The sequence below is a fragment of the Colius striatus genome, chromosome 11, assembly GCF_028858725.1.
Source record: "Colius striatus isolate bColStr4 chromosome 11, bColStr4.1.hap1, whole genome shotgun sequence".
NCBI lineage: Eukaryota > Metazoa > Chordata > Aves > Coliiformes > Coliidae > Colius > Colius striatus.
The window spans coordinates 8,741,457-8,755,208 of NC_084769.1; the positions used below are offsets into that span (position 1 = coordinate 8,741,457).

At 42.7% G+C, this 13,752-nt stretch overlaps 1 protein-coding gene across 1 annotated transcript in view; it reads left to right on the plus strand.

Moving 5' to 3' along the window:
- The first annotated feature begins 12,472 nt into the window (after window positions 1-12,472).
- ACTR3 (actin related protein 3) overlaps window positions 12,473-13,752 on the plus strand; it is a 32,405-nt gene continuing 31,125 nt past the window's right edge. The window contains exon 1 of the mRNA XM_062004884.1: window positions 12,473-12,716. Within this exon, the coding sequence (XP_061860868.1) occupies window positions 12,673-12,716 (44 nt within the window). The 5' untranslated portion in view covers window positions 12,473-12,672. The remainder of the gene's footprint in view (window positions 12,717-13,752) is intronic.

A 13,752-nucleotide genomic window follows, 5' to 3' on the forward strand; every position in this document is an offset into this window, starting at 1 on the left:
CCCGCTAAGATGGTGGCGCGCCGTGAATCCATCCCCGAGGCCGCGAGCGAGCGCCAGCCCCGCCCCGCCCGCAGGCCGGCCCGATCGAGCCGCTCGGCCAGCCGCTCGCCATGCCTGCCGGCCGCCCCCCAGCCCTCAGCGTGAGGGCGGGGCCGTGGCGGGTGTCGGCGCCCGCCTCCGAGGCGCTGAGGCGAAAGGTGTCGGCATATAAAGGGGTGAGGTGCCGCTGCTCGGCCTGTGCTTTCGCCGGACACAGCCATCGCTCCCTCGGGCTGCCGAGCCGAAGGCCCCGCCCGGCGGACGTGGGGTCTTCCCCGGAGCCGGGAGTGCCTTTCCTAGCACCAGGAACAAGGAACGCGGGGTCGCTGCTCCTCACGACGGCAAAAAGCCGCAAGTGAGCTGAGTAAAAGTAAGCAAGTAGCAAAGCTGGGCTTTGGCTAGTTTCGTTAGAAGCATGGGTCACCCCCTGGGGCTGGGTAGGTCTTGCCTTGGCTCTGGGCAGGCTGTTCCATCTAGATTCACCATCTTTAACGGGAGAATGGGTAGAAGACCTCTGATGGAGAATTTCCTTCGCACTGACGTGCCGTCTCGCCTTTATGCAGTAAAGCAGCGAGATAGGCAGGTCAGAAAAAAAAACCCAAAAGGTGGAGAAACAAAGAAGGCAGAGGAAGAGAGCACGAACTGAAGAACTAGAGATGGAGAAGTGGGATGCAGCTTGAAACTAGTCTGTCAAAAAGAGGGAAGAAAGAAAAAGCCAAATGAGCAAAACCCTTGAGAAACGTCCCAAAATGCAGTGAAATGGTGGAATCTTTGTTTCATACTTAACCGTAATCTTTACACTGTGACAGGAAAATCTCACAGGACCAGGAATTAGTGGAAACTAATTACAGTCTCCAACACCTGCTTTGCTATCAACACACTTTTAATATTAATTTTAAAAGTGAGATGTTATAGATGCAGCTAGACTAGAGCACAATTACTTTAAATTTAATTCTGAGGTGCATAAGGTATTGACTAACCAAGCTGTCAAAGGATATATTAGGCAAACTTTAAAACTACCAAAGTATAGTGATTAAACCAGCAGAGGCTAAGATGAAATTAAAAAATCAGGTTCTGGTCTTGTTTTGTGTTGTCTTTGAGGTCTACATTACCTCCTTGTAGCCTGTTGATTAACAATTAAGCTCATAATACCAACCTAAAGATCACCAGTGGTATATGTAATATATTGCAGATTATTCAGTATTCATCTGCTAACATTAATACATCTTGCAAAATCCCACTCTTTGATATTTTGGGATTTTTAGAGTAAATACTGATAGGAAATAATGGTAAGCAATGTATACAGAGGAGTGGAAAAATAACTTATATTTAATTGTAATGAAATTGTAATTGTCCTCACTGTCTTCTGCCTTGAAGCCAGAACTGCCAAAAATGTGCAATATGGTGCTTTTATATAAAGTTTTGACTTTACAACTTTGGAAAAATATTTTAGGTAAAATGAATTTCTCTGACAAAACTGCAGGAAAACTGCAGTCTTCTTGAAATGGTGCTTTCTGTGGAATTTGGAAGAGCTGAAAATTCTATGAAATGTAATTGCAAAAATGTGTAGGCATCTCACAGCATCTAATTTTCTTAGGTCTTGCACATCTTTGTTCTGCATATTTAAACTGAGACTCAATAAACTTACATGGCTTCATCCAAGTCACTTAGCTAATGAGTGGCAAAACGTGAGAAGACAACCAAAGTGTTACGACTACAGTACTCTGTCAGAGAAACTACACATAATTCCCTTTTTTTATAGCTAAGAGTGCTTTTGCTAAAGAATATCTTGGAAATTATTATGCACAACTTCAATTGATTTATATTTTTTTAAAAGCTGCATATCTTCTTTTGAACAGGGAGAATCAATAAGTCAACAGGGGAGGTGTAGATTCTCAGCCTCTTCTGTCTTAACTGATTACACAGTGATAGAAAAGTTCTGGAAAAAGGGAATTAATTTTTGAGGGCCAGCATAATAAAGCTCAGCTTGGTTTGCTGCCTGTGGCCAGTGTTGTCTCACAGTGAGTGGCAGGAGCTGGTGCTAGGGATGGCAAAATACTGGAAGTGCACGGATCTTGTGTCTTTTTTTTCCTTCAGTCTCAACAGAGACAACAGCATAAGCATATAAAATCCCAGCTGTGAATTAAAGCAATCTTTCTGAGTGTAGCTCTCTGTCCTCTCTTGTATGTGGGGTTTTTTTCTTTATTTTTTAAGAAGCTATGCAGTTTGTATCTCAATGTGGTCACATAGCTACATCCAACTTGTTAATGCTATGATTTTAAACATTTTGACTGAGGCAGGCAAACAGGAGAAAAGTGCCATTTTTAAGGTGGAGAACCAAGCAGTTCTTATCACAGGATGAACTACTTACTCTCTGGTTCCTGAAGCATTTGAAGAAAATTGGGTCAAAATTGTAAGAAGCCCAGAAGTTAGTACATTTTTACACTTAGAAATATCACAGGACTCCTGTATTTTTAGCTCTGGACTAAGTAATTTGCTTCCTATTGTAAAAGTTCACATGATGATCTTGTGTCCTCTCTGAAAGAAACTATTTTAAGAATGATTCCTTTTCCCCTTTTTCTTTTTAACTGTTCCTTTTTCAGGCATTACAGTTCCAGTAATCATCTGTAATAAAACTGTATGTATTACAATATACACATCCTGCATATTTTTTTTTCTTGCTATGACTCTTGTAGTTACAGAAATAGCACTTGTATAGGCAAAGGAAAATCATATATACTTTCCAGCAACACTGCTGTAATACTTTCATAAACCAAAACACCCTCAATTTTCTTTTTCAGATGTGCTAAATTGCACTTAAAATTAGAATTTAGTTTCTGCTCATGTATGTTCTATTTATGAGAACATAATAGCTGATTTGGATTAAATAGATCAGATCCGAAGAATGACATTTCATATTCTGTAGAACTCTACAAAGGAGTTGAATCTACTTATTTTAGAGAAATTATCTGTATTCTGTAATGAACAAGATGTTCATGTTGATGAAGAAGACAAAGTGGCAAAATAAACTATTAAAATTTAGAGTCAGTTTTGATCCACTTCTGTCCTCCTTGGGGGAAGGATGAAATGTAGATGTTCAGGACTAGACTAAGTGTAGGATGCATGACAGAAAGAGTTTTCCCCTCTTCTGTTGAGTTAGCCCAAAAGTCCATCTAGCTCAGAATCCTGTCTCCATAACAACTCATAATGGATGCCTGGGAAAAGGGTAGTGGAAACAAGGCATTTACAAAGTAGTTGCTTCCATGGCTCATCCTTGCAGTTTTTAAACATAAATGGTTTACAGCATCCTTATCTGGAAGTCCGTAGTTCGGCCAATATATTTAATAGCTCCTGAGGGACCTATTAACTTGTCTCATCCCTTATGTGAATACAGTTGTACTGTGAAAAGTTAGCTCTTAAGGATTAATTTAGGTAGACTCTTATATAGTGTAAAAGAAAATGCTTTGTTTCGCTTCAGTTTAGCTCACTGGTTAATGATCTTATGACATAACTTGTAATAGTTGTCCAACTTCACCTTCTTTGTATCATTTGAGTATGAATGTATTTTATAGTGGCCCTTAACTGCCCCTGAAATGTCCTCGCATCACAAGTCCCACTTTGCATGAAGCCACTTGGGATTGAGATGATTCTGTTGCTTGACTTTCTTCACTGCCTTCCACTGTTCCCTATCCGATTTCTGAGCTGGTGAAATGAAAATATCAAAATGTGGGTGCATTGTGAGTTAGACTGTAATTGTTACAATTTCCGTGTTGCTCTCAGTCCTCTTTGGTATATTTATGAATATGCTGTATTTTTTACCCTTCCTAAGCTGTTACAAAGTTGTTTTCTTAACTGTTTTACCTTATGACAAGGCTCTAAGAAACTCTTATTATTTTCAACAAAATTTATGCTGATTACTATGAAAACTACCAGTACTTACAGGAAAAATGTTACACTGCAGATGTATTAGAAGCAAAAACCACAAACATTTTTGCAATTTGGTTTTTTATCAACCATTACTTTAAATAGCTGTAGAAAATTAACTGGAATTGAGAGCTTTTTCTGCTTCCTACTGAACATTACTTGCAAATATTAGCAAGTAATAAGACTACAGACTAGGAAACCAAGTCGTTTGGGGAACTTGTCACCACCTATTTCAGTCTCTTTACTTTGCTGATTTATAATAGTAAACAGGAATCTTAATTGGCAATGGGATTTCCCAGACTGAAAATTACTAAATTGCTGTTACTCAATTATTTTCAGTAGATGAACTGTGATCATAATTTGTTAAAAAAGGGGCAATTTAAAAAACCATTTGGAAGCCTATCCAAGCAAAACAAAAAGTAAATGGAAAGTAAACCTTTGGAAGTGTTCTGAATTCCCAAATTACCATGCCATTGAGAAAAATCATATGCAGGAGGGGACTACATGTGTAACCTTCAGCTGTGACAAGTAGACAAGTCATTTCAATGCCACAGCTGGCAGGAATGTGTGTGTGAGCACAACTACCTGCTCGTTCTGCAGATGCAATCAAAAAAACCAAACAGGCCTTAGCATAGAGTCAAATGTTTTTACTTATACCAAATATTCACAACTTTATAAAGGTCAAGTCAGGCGGTTTTCCCAGTACAGGGCTAAACAATTGGAACTGCATGTAATCTGACCCTGTATATTCAGGAGAACACAGAACAGATTTTGGTATTTGTGCTTTAGCACATTCCTTTATGAAGAATCACAGTGATTCACTGAGGCTTATTGCAACATAAGGTACTATTCAAAGGGAATTGCCCAATATGGTAGTAGCCAGCTGATCCCTTACTGGGCATACATAACGTTAAAGATAAGTCAGATATTCTCCTAAGAAGGGCCTAAAGCAAATGAACTAATGTCCCCTCTTGATTCTTCCAGTATTAGCATGGGAGACCTACTGTGTATATACAGGTTCTATATATAGAGCACACAAATGGATTAAACTGGAAGTTATTCTGCAGGGAAACACAGGAGGAAAGCTCCTAGTTTTCACATCTTACAGTATTAACAAGTATGTATGGTCTTTTCAATGCAGACTCTTAAACTGCAGCAAAAAATAAAGTTTATGAGATGAGAAATTGGACACTAGACAGAGATACTGGCTGGAGGCTTTGCCAGTGCATTGTTTTCAGACAGTAAGATTTCAAAATACATTGTCCTCAAAGGTCCAGTTGGTTGGCTTGTTAGGATGCGACATCAAATTGAAAAACCACGTAGTGCTCCCAACTAGGTATTCTAATATCCCTGTTCTTGCAATAAGGGCTATAATTCGTACCATCTGTTTGTCCATAAGATTTTGCCCAACTTACATTTTCATTAGCACCATCTGCCATGGCTTTTGCTTTCAGTACAATTTTTAAAAGCAGCAGAGCAAGTGCAATGCTTGGATACAATGTTTCTGTTAGTTTTGATGTCTTTCTGACTAGTGAAGAGCATGTTCTCACAAATTGACTGTGGGCTTCTTCAAAGACATCCATATAATCCTTACAGTGGCTGACACAGCACTTTAGAGTTGCAAATCGGTTTTTGTGCTTTTTGATGATCCGTCAAGGCATTATTTCAGGAGAATTTCCTACAGTCTTTCAGTAGGACCAACAAGAAACCCCAGCTTTACAGATGTGAGTTGATGGTTTCTTTCTCTGTGTATTACCAAACAGACTGAATAAATCTACTGTGGAGGTACCCAGCATTCAGAACTAGTACTTTGAAATGGTTTCCATTTTTTTAAGCATGCAGCATAGTCACTGGAAATTTATTTATTTATTTATTATTTAGGAACACTGTGTTTTCAAAATGTTTCCACTGTCAACTAATGTGATTAGTAGTTTTCATTGTTTCTAAATAAATCATGCATTTTAACAAGAAACCTGAGCTCCAGAAAGCTGTGATAATTGGGAATGATACTGCACAAGCTGTTCATTGCTATCTCCCAGCACTGGTGGAGAGCACATTCTCTATTCTGCTAGAGAGAACATTCTTTATCCTGCTAGAAAGAAGGCAGCCACATTATTTAACCCATCAGAGAGGATATTTTTAGTTACATCTCATTTTATCTGGAGGCAATTAGGAGGTGCTTATTCATACTGCTGCCAACAGAACTGTGGATGCTGTAATATCCAACTGACTGGAATGGCTGGTACCATTTTCAAGCAGCACACTGTTGCATCTAGAACAGTACATGTGTCTACGTGAGTTCCAAATTCTCCTCCTACTTCTTCTCTCCATGTTATCTTGAAGTAAGTACAATATGAGTAACATGGCACAATGACCAGAGTTGTGATATAGTAGCCTTTAACATCTATTGTCTTCTAAAAGCTAATCTGAGGAGTTAACAGTTCTGAGCAAAAGTTACAAAACATGGAAAACCCCCAAAAAGGTACCATACAAGTGTTTCTAAACATTCCTCTTATGAAAAGCCATTAAGAATGAAATGTCAAATATTAAAAGCAAAACCCTCTTAAAAATTGGTAAACATCTGTTAAAGTCTGACCAAGTGTCTTGGAACAGACTCTAATTTGTTTACCTGTCACACATTCAGTTGCTTGCAGTTTCAATAGCTCAAAAATCCATGGTGCCGTTGCATGCTCTATGACTCTTCATTTCACTTTTGTGAAATGACTCACTTGTATCATCTTGATCTTCTGCTAAAAGCATGGATGATCTGGCACGTTTCTTGCCCTTATATGTGCCACTTTTTTAAGGCTTGGTTTTATCCCAGTGAGCTTCTGTTCTCTGCTGGAAACCTCATTGGTTCCAGATACCTGCAATAGCTCCAGACTGCAAACTGGTGACATAGTCGTTTGATTTAGCATGATGGTGACACCTTTGAATACAAATTCAAAGTCCACTAAACCAGAAATGGTGTTTTTACATATGATTGCAAGTTATCATGGGTTTTACTCAAATTAATGTTGCATAACACGGAGAACATGAAAATTTATACCTTAAGTATGTGTGCTAAGGTAGGTCAGATACAGCTGTGACTGATTTAGGTTCTCCATTCTGTTGAAAATATGAAATATGTCATATGAAAAAGGATGCAACACATATTTGTTCCAGCCAAGAATGTACATAGGTACAACTGAAAACACATAACAATGTTTCTTTTACACATGAAAGCACAGATTTTCTGATCCTGGCCAAGCAATGTATTACTATTACTTGTCTCCCAGGTGTGACTGCGTGGAGCCTGTGCAGTACAGATACAACACAAAGGCAGAGATTTGGATCCTGCTTTGCTATTGTAGGAATCCTGCTGCCATTGTTCTGCTAATTCACTTACAGAAGCTTTATAAAGGAACAAGCTGTATTTGTTATGAAAAAGTACAGCACAGCAGCATACAGATAAACAATTTCACATGGAAAAGCAAGCTGTAAATAGGAATGTAGTGTTTCTCCAGACAGCGTGACTTTTTCAGTTTGCCTCTGCCCAGAACATCAAGTTCCTATTTAAGTCATTGCATTTTCAGTCAAATCTTTCCTTTATATTTTCTAGGTTTATCTTTTGACACATATTTTGCTGCTACTCCTAATAAATATAAAGGGCAATAGTGGTATTATCACTGCAATAGTCCAAGGATATAAACAGGCACCAGTTTACAAGTTTCTTGCCCTCCTTACACATTTTATTTCGGTGTACACAGAATCATAGCTGGTGGGGTTTTTCCCATTTGTTAATTAAAAAAAAAATGGTTGGACTAATTATGTTTTGAAAATTAATGGGTTTAGTTGATCTAAGTAAGAACTCTTGGACAGTAGCCACATCAGATGAGATCCTGGTAATTTGCCATGACTTCACCATGTGCAGCTCCATGAAATTACATGTCTCCCATATGGCTGTTGCCATAGCTGTGCCAAAGTCAACCATTAACACTAGAATTTTGCTTGTGGCCCTTCCTGGAAGAAATCTGCGTACATCTTATCTCCAGGTAGATACGACATTTTCTTGTTGAGCTCTCTGTTATATTCCACCAACTATTGGTAAAACTTAGTTATATTAAAATACTCATCACATGACAGATAAATGATTAAACAATGTACTTTATAATAAATACCTACAATAAAGCAAATATTGTCTAATGGATAATCTAGACCTGATTTCCCTTGACTGTTTCCTTAGCTTTTATCATCAGCTTTACCTGGGCTCGGTGAGTTGTACTGAATATTAACCTGCATTTTAATTTCAGTTTATACCAATCTAAACGGCAATGTGCTGACCTGGGCAAGATCTGATTCTCAGCCTTCCTGGGCACTTCCAAAATCCCTTCAGCCCTGCAACTTTTACTTCCTTTGTTTTCACTTGTTCCTTGCACTTTACTGTGCTTCTCAGGCCTTGATCTATATATGGATTCACAGAGTTGCTCTTTCTGCAGGCTCAAGGGCAGGCCATTAACTGCATTAAAACGATGCAGAATTAGCAGGGTGCTGAAAAGCTTCCCATATAGCTTAGCAAGTGATTTATAATGCTTTTGTCTAGGTATACACTTCTTCAGGTTGAAGAACTTGTGAAATTTTAATATGTAGTATTGCCAGAGCTATGAAATCCTAACTGCACTGTGGAAAAGTCCGGAGCCCCTAGACTTTGTTCTATACAAATTGTGGATAGTTGTCTGAAAATTCCCTCCACCTGAAACAAAACTGTTAAACTGTTCCTGTATTTACTTGTTGACTAATAGAAATTCTTTCCTTCTGAACTTTTGCCTTCTCATTCCTTATGCATTTGTATTCACTGCATTCACTTGTTTTATATTTACATATGGAGGCTGACAGCAACAGAAGCAGGATGCTCTGCAATGGTAATTACTTCCATTATCATGGATATTCAGGAAAAGATCACCAGCAACTCAAATGTACATTAAAAGCTGGACTGTGATACACCACAGAGTCATGATATTGATGGATTGGGTGTGCTGCAAAGGATGGTACCATAGAAAGGCCATTTAGGGGTTTATTTTATTTATTAGGGCTTTATATTTATTATTTATCCATTCTGTGATTGTGTGATTCTATTTACTCCCATTCCATTGGTAAGACTGAAAACATACTAAGTTATTGCCTCTACACATAGTTTTGATTTCTGGCACACTCTGAAACAGAGAAAAGTTTTGCCTAAGTTTGGAACTGACTTCTGGCTGAATTAGGATGAAAAAAAAGTCAGAAAATTGCACCATGATAACAAAGAGTAGGCTTTTCCTACTGCCCCTGTACTGAAGAAATAAGTAAGGGTTGGAAAACATTTCAATGCAAGAAAGTTTTCAAATACATCAGTCAACACTGCAATCCTGTTAAAGGGACTTCTACACTAAAACTACCCACTAAGATAACAGTTGCCTGTGCGCGAAACTCCAAAGGGTCTATAGAGGAAGTAGCATTGAAATTTAGATTGATCTATTTGGATTTTGATGAGTCACTCGCCAAACTTGTGTTTATGGTACAACAACATGAGATAATATTGCTCAGAGAGAAATCTTGCACCTTTATTTTATCGGACTGGTGCCTGGGTCCACAGACACCTGAAGAACTGTGTCTGGCAAGACTAATAAAATGAAACATGAGATCTCATGGCCAGGGAATTCAGTTTTCAGCTGAATTCAACTCCTTCTCTCTCAAAACTACAATTGACTGCACCTTGATATTGAGAGAAACTATGCGTTTTGGTCCTCAAAGATGAATTTCACTGTGATTCAGTAAAACAAAATGCACCAACACTGCACTTTTTCAATGTCATTCTTAATGCAGACTCAGGAAGAAGACAAACTGAAAGCAAGAAATTGAAATGGAGTTACTTAATAGATTTGTTTCACTTTCCATATGAACTTCAGTATTGTTTTCCTTTCTCAGTGTCCTACCGTTTTGCAGAAAACACGTGTACATAGAAGGAGGAAAAAAAAATATCTAGCTAAGAGATCTTTCCCATAGAGTGCATTAAAGTGCTTGTAAGCCTGATTTAATGTTTTGCTGTGAAATGGTACTTCCGTTAGCAAAAAGGCATCAGCATACTTTATAGCAGTTCTACCTGTCTTTTGCCATTGCTATTAAAGTTTAGCTAAACTAACTAGGAACGTTATTTGGAACTATTAGGTAGTATAATCAGTTATGGTGCACTACTACTATACTAGCAAGGCATACTAACTTGGGGGTGCAAACCCCCTCTGAGCCAGCCCTATGAGCTGTAAAGCCAGGACAAGACTTGCCAGCAACATGTTTTCTGCATGCCACAGTTTTTTGGCCCTTGTCTCATGCTTCTTTCAGGGAGTCACTTGAACTCCTGCAGCTGGAGCAATAAGACACTCTGTTTTTCCAGAACTTCATCTGCTAGATGCAGCAGATGAACCTGCTACATGTGTAACGCTGAATACTAGGTAATAAAAGCAAAAAGAAAGTGAGAACTCCACATGTTACTTTATATACTAACTGTATTTTAGATAAATATGTACCTATGCCTACCCACAGGCATTTAAAAAAGGGCTACCTGCACTTTCTCTGAAAAGTCTTCAGATAGTCAGCTTTCATATTCTAAGCACAGTATAGCTCACAAGCTACACAAGATCCTGCACAAATCCCTTTCATTATCTGTAAACTGCCTCATAATGTTCTATTCATAAATTGCTTTGACATTAAAATAAAAATGTTAACATTCTCAGTATCTCCTTTCCTTGCTTATGTTCCTCAGGAAGATCTGTCAGCCCACAGAAGCCAGATGGTAGCTGGAACTTCACAACTGAACTGTCTAGCTGCTACAAAAAGGGATGGTTCTGCTTCGTATATCAACCCAAAGGGCATGTGCCTAGTCCTTCCTTTGCACTTGCACTGACTTTTTGCTTAACCCTACAGTGAACTCATGGAATGAGACTATTAAGAGACAGTTTAAACTAAATGAGGAGGACCAAAGCTTGAGGATATTGTGTGGATACCTTGAGGACTAGTGGCTCGCTAAGGGACATGGAGTCATCTGCAGCAACACAGCCAGCAGGGCTGCGGACTCACCAGCCTAAGCACATTCCACAAGACATGACGGAGGTGAGGTGGGTATACCCAAACATAGTGGCCAGGTTCAGACAAGTTCATGGTGGGGAAACAGGTCTAATGTGAAGCCAAGATATCAGTCTATAGATCAGGATTTAGGGCCAGTGATGGTAACCAGGGAGGCCCATAGGGACAGAGCAAGTCCAATATCAAGCCAGAAAGCAAGAGTAGGACGACATACAGCTACAGCACAGCACAGAGGAAAACTAAGGGCACAGGGCTGATCTGAAATGAGTCAGTGTGGGATAGAGGCCTGAAGTGAGGCTGATTAGGGCCATTACAACCCATTAGTGCACATGGAGCCCTCACAATTATTCCTTTTGCAGGACTATCAGTGTGTCCTCAGCATGACACTGGATTATACCATGAAGCTCATATCCTCACTTTACTGAAGTAGCAGCACAGAAACGAACAGAGTCAGACCTGGTGAACACAGCTGCCTGCCCTTCAAAGCCTGACGGGCTGTGAAAGGTGGAAAGAGTTAGTCTTTTATTTTTTTATATTGTCTACTTGAATGCCAGAGCCCTAACAGTGCAAGCATTTGCCCCTCTGGGGACCAAAAATCCTTCAAAAGGAGGATGGGGCCTAAGGCTAAACCAAAGAAATGACAGGGACCATGGATCCCATCAGTGGCTGCACTAGGATGGCGGATTGCAGCAGGGCCCTTCTTGTTTGCTCCAGTTACACATGAATATGGTGGCAGCAGACCAGCAGGCGGTGGAACAGGCTGGTGGGCACAGGCTCCCAAACTGGTGGGAGCCTGAGACAAGCCCCTTGCTCAGACGGCCTGGCAGCACCACACCACCTTGTCTCAGCCTATAGGGTTCTGAAGGATGAGGAGAGGAATGAGAGTGGTGCTCCTGCCGAGGGCTGTTGTCAGAGAACTGCCTGTGAATACAGCTGAGGAGAATTGGGTTTCCAGTGAGCCTGGGCAGCCCAGGACAGGTGCTGCGAGCATTTGGTACCTTCCCCAGTGCGTGTTTCATTCGCTAGCCCTGCTAGTGTCCGGCAACGCCGACAAGCCCCCTGAGGCGCGTGGCCACCTGCATTTGCCCATTGGTGAGGCCCTTTTTGGGGAAGGCTTTCGGCCCTTCAGTGACAGAGCCTGCATAAAGCCCTCTCCTCACCATTTTCAGCACCTTCCACAAGCCACACACCTCCTCGGTCCGTCTTCTCTCAGGTATTCGGCGTTACGATGCTAATTCCGACTCCCCCGTTTGACCGCCGCTTCAGAGTAGGCGTGTGGGCAACCAGCTGCTCGCTCCCTGACTCGCTTGCGCCGCCTCTCAGGGGCGAGGCCGCGAGATCAGGCGTCATGGAGGGCTGGCGTTGTGGCGCCCGCCCTCGCCGCCGCGCGCAGCGAGGGGCGGGTCAGCCATCTTGGGCTCGCCGGGCCGTGCCTGCCTGCGAGGGAGCGAGCGGGCGGGGGAGGGAGCGCCCGCCTTGCGGAAGTGCCCTCACTCCCGCCGCGCCTCCCCGCCCAGCCCGGCCCGGCCCAGCCCATCCTATCCGCGCCGAGCCCCGCCGGAGCGCGCTCAGGGCTGCCTGCCGTCTCCAGCACCGCCGCTACCGAGGAGCATGGCAGGGCGGCTTCCGGCCTGTGTGGTGGACTGCGGCACGGGGTGAGCGACGGCCCAGGCGGCCGCTGACAGCTCGGTGCCGCCCGGGGCGGGGCCGGGCGGGTTCCGCTGCCGCAGATGGCGGCGGGGGTCGCGCTGCTCGCGGCTGGGCCGGGTTGGGCCGAGCCGGGTAGGGCAGCCGCGCCCGAGTTGCCGCGGTGCCAGCAGTGGGAGGGCTGGACCGGGCTCGAGGGAGCAGCCGGCTGTTTTTGTTTCCCTTCTTTTCGCTCTCTCCGTCGGGCCCTGCGCGGCTGCCCGGCGGGGAGAGGTGTCCCGGTGTAGCCCCGCTCCCCGCCGTCAGTCCGCGCCTGTGGCAGCCGGGTCGCACCGGGGCCGCGCCGCTTGCTGCCCCGGCTCGGGCCGCCCCGCCGGAGCAGCAGCTTACGGCTCTTCGGCTGGTGTCTGCCAGGGTGCGGGCGACCCGGCGCGGCTGCCGGAGCCGGGGGTGGCGGGCGGGGAAGGCGATCCTGCGGCTGACGAATGTGGACTACCTGCGAGCTGCTCTAATGCCCTCGCTTAGAGGAGGCACCGCTCTGCCGGGTGCCGTCCGGGAGACTATTAATGGCTTTATTTTCTTTTAATATGTGTATAGTGTCATTTATTCTGTGTTACTTCTTTCTGTGGAAGGAAAAAAACCCCTCCCCCTCCACCGAGCAAGCGCAGAGGAACTTCCTTAGTTTTGTCAAAGCCTCTTCCTGCTTTCGGGCTTTTATACCTTATAAGGCAGTTTTCAGTGTCAAACCTGAACCAAAACCGTTTTGGAAACTCTTCTTTTTATTTAGCAGCTACCAAATGATGAAGAGAATGCAATGCCAGTGATATGTAGAATAAAAGGTGATTCAGAAGAAGGCCCTTGGGATTCAGACTCTCTTTTCTGCCACGGCATGGCTTCCTGGAGACTTTTGAGTTGGGGAACAAGCCCTTAGAGGTGTCTGTAGCAAGCCAACCTGGAAGGGTTACATACTACAGCTTGCAGGAGCTCACACAGGAACTGGGAAATGCTCTGTGACCTGCAGTCTGCTAAGTGATTTTAAAGATG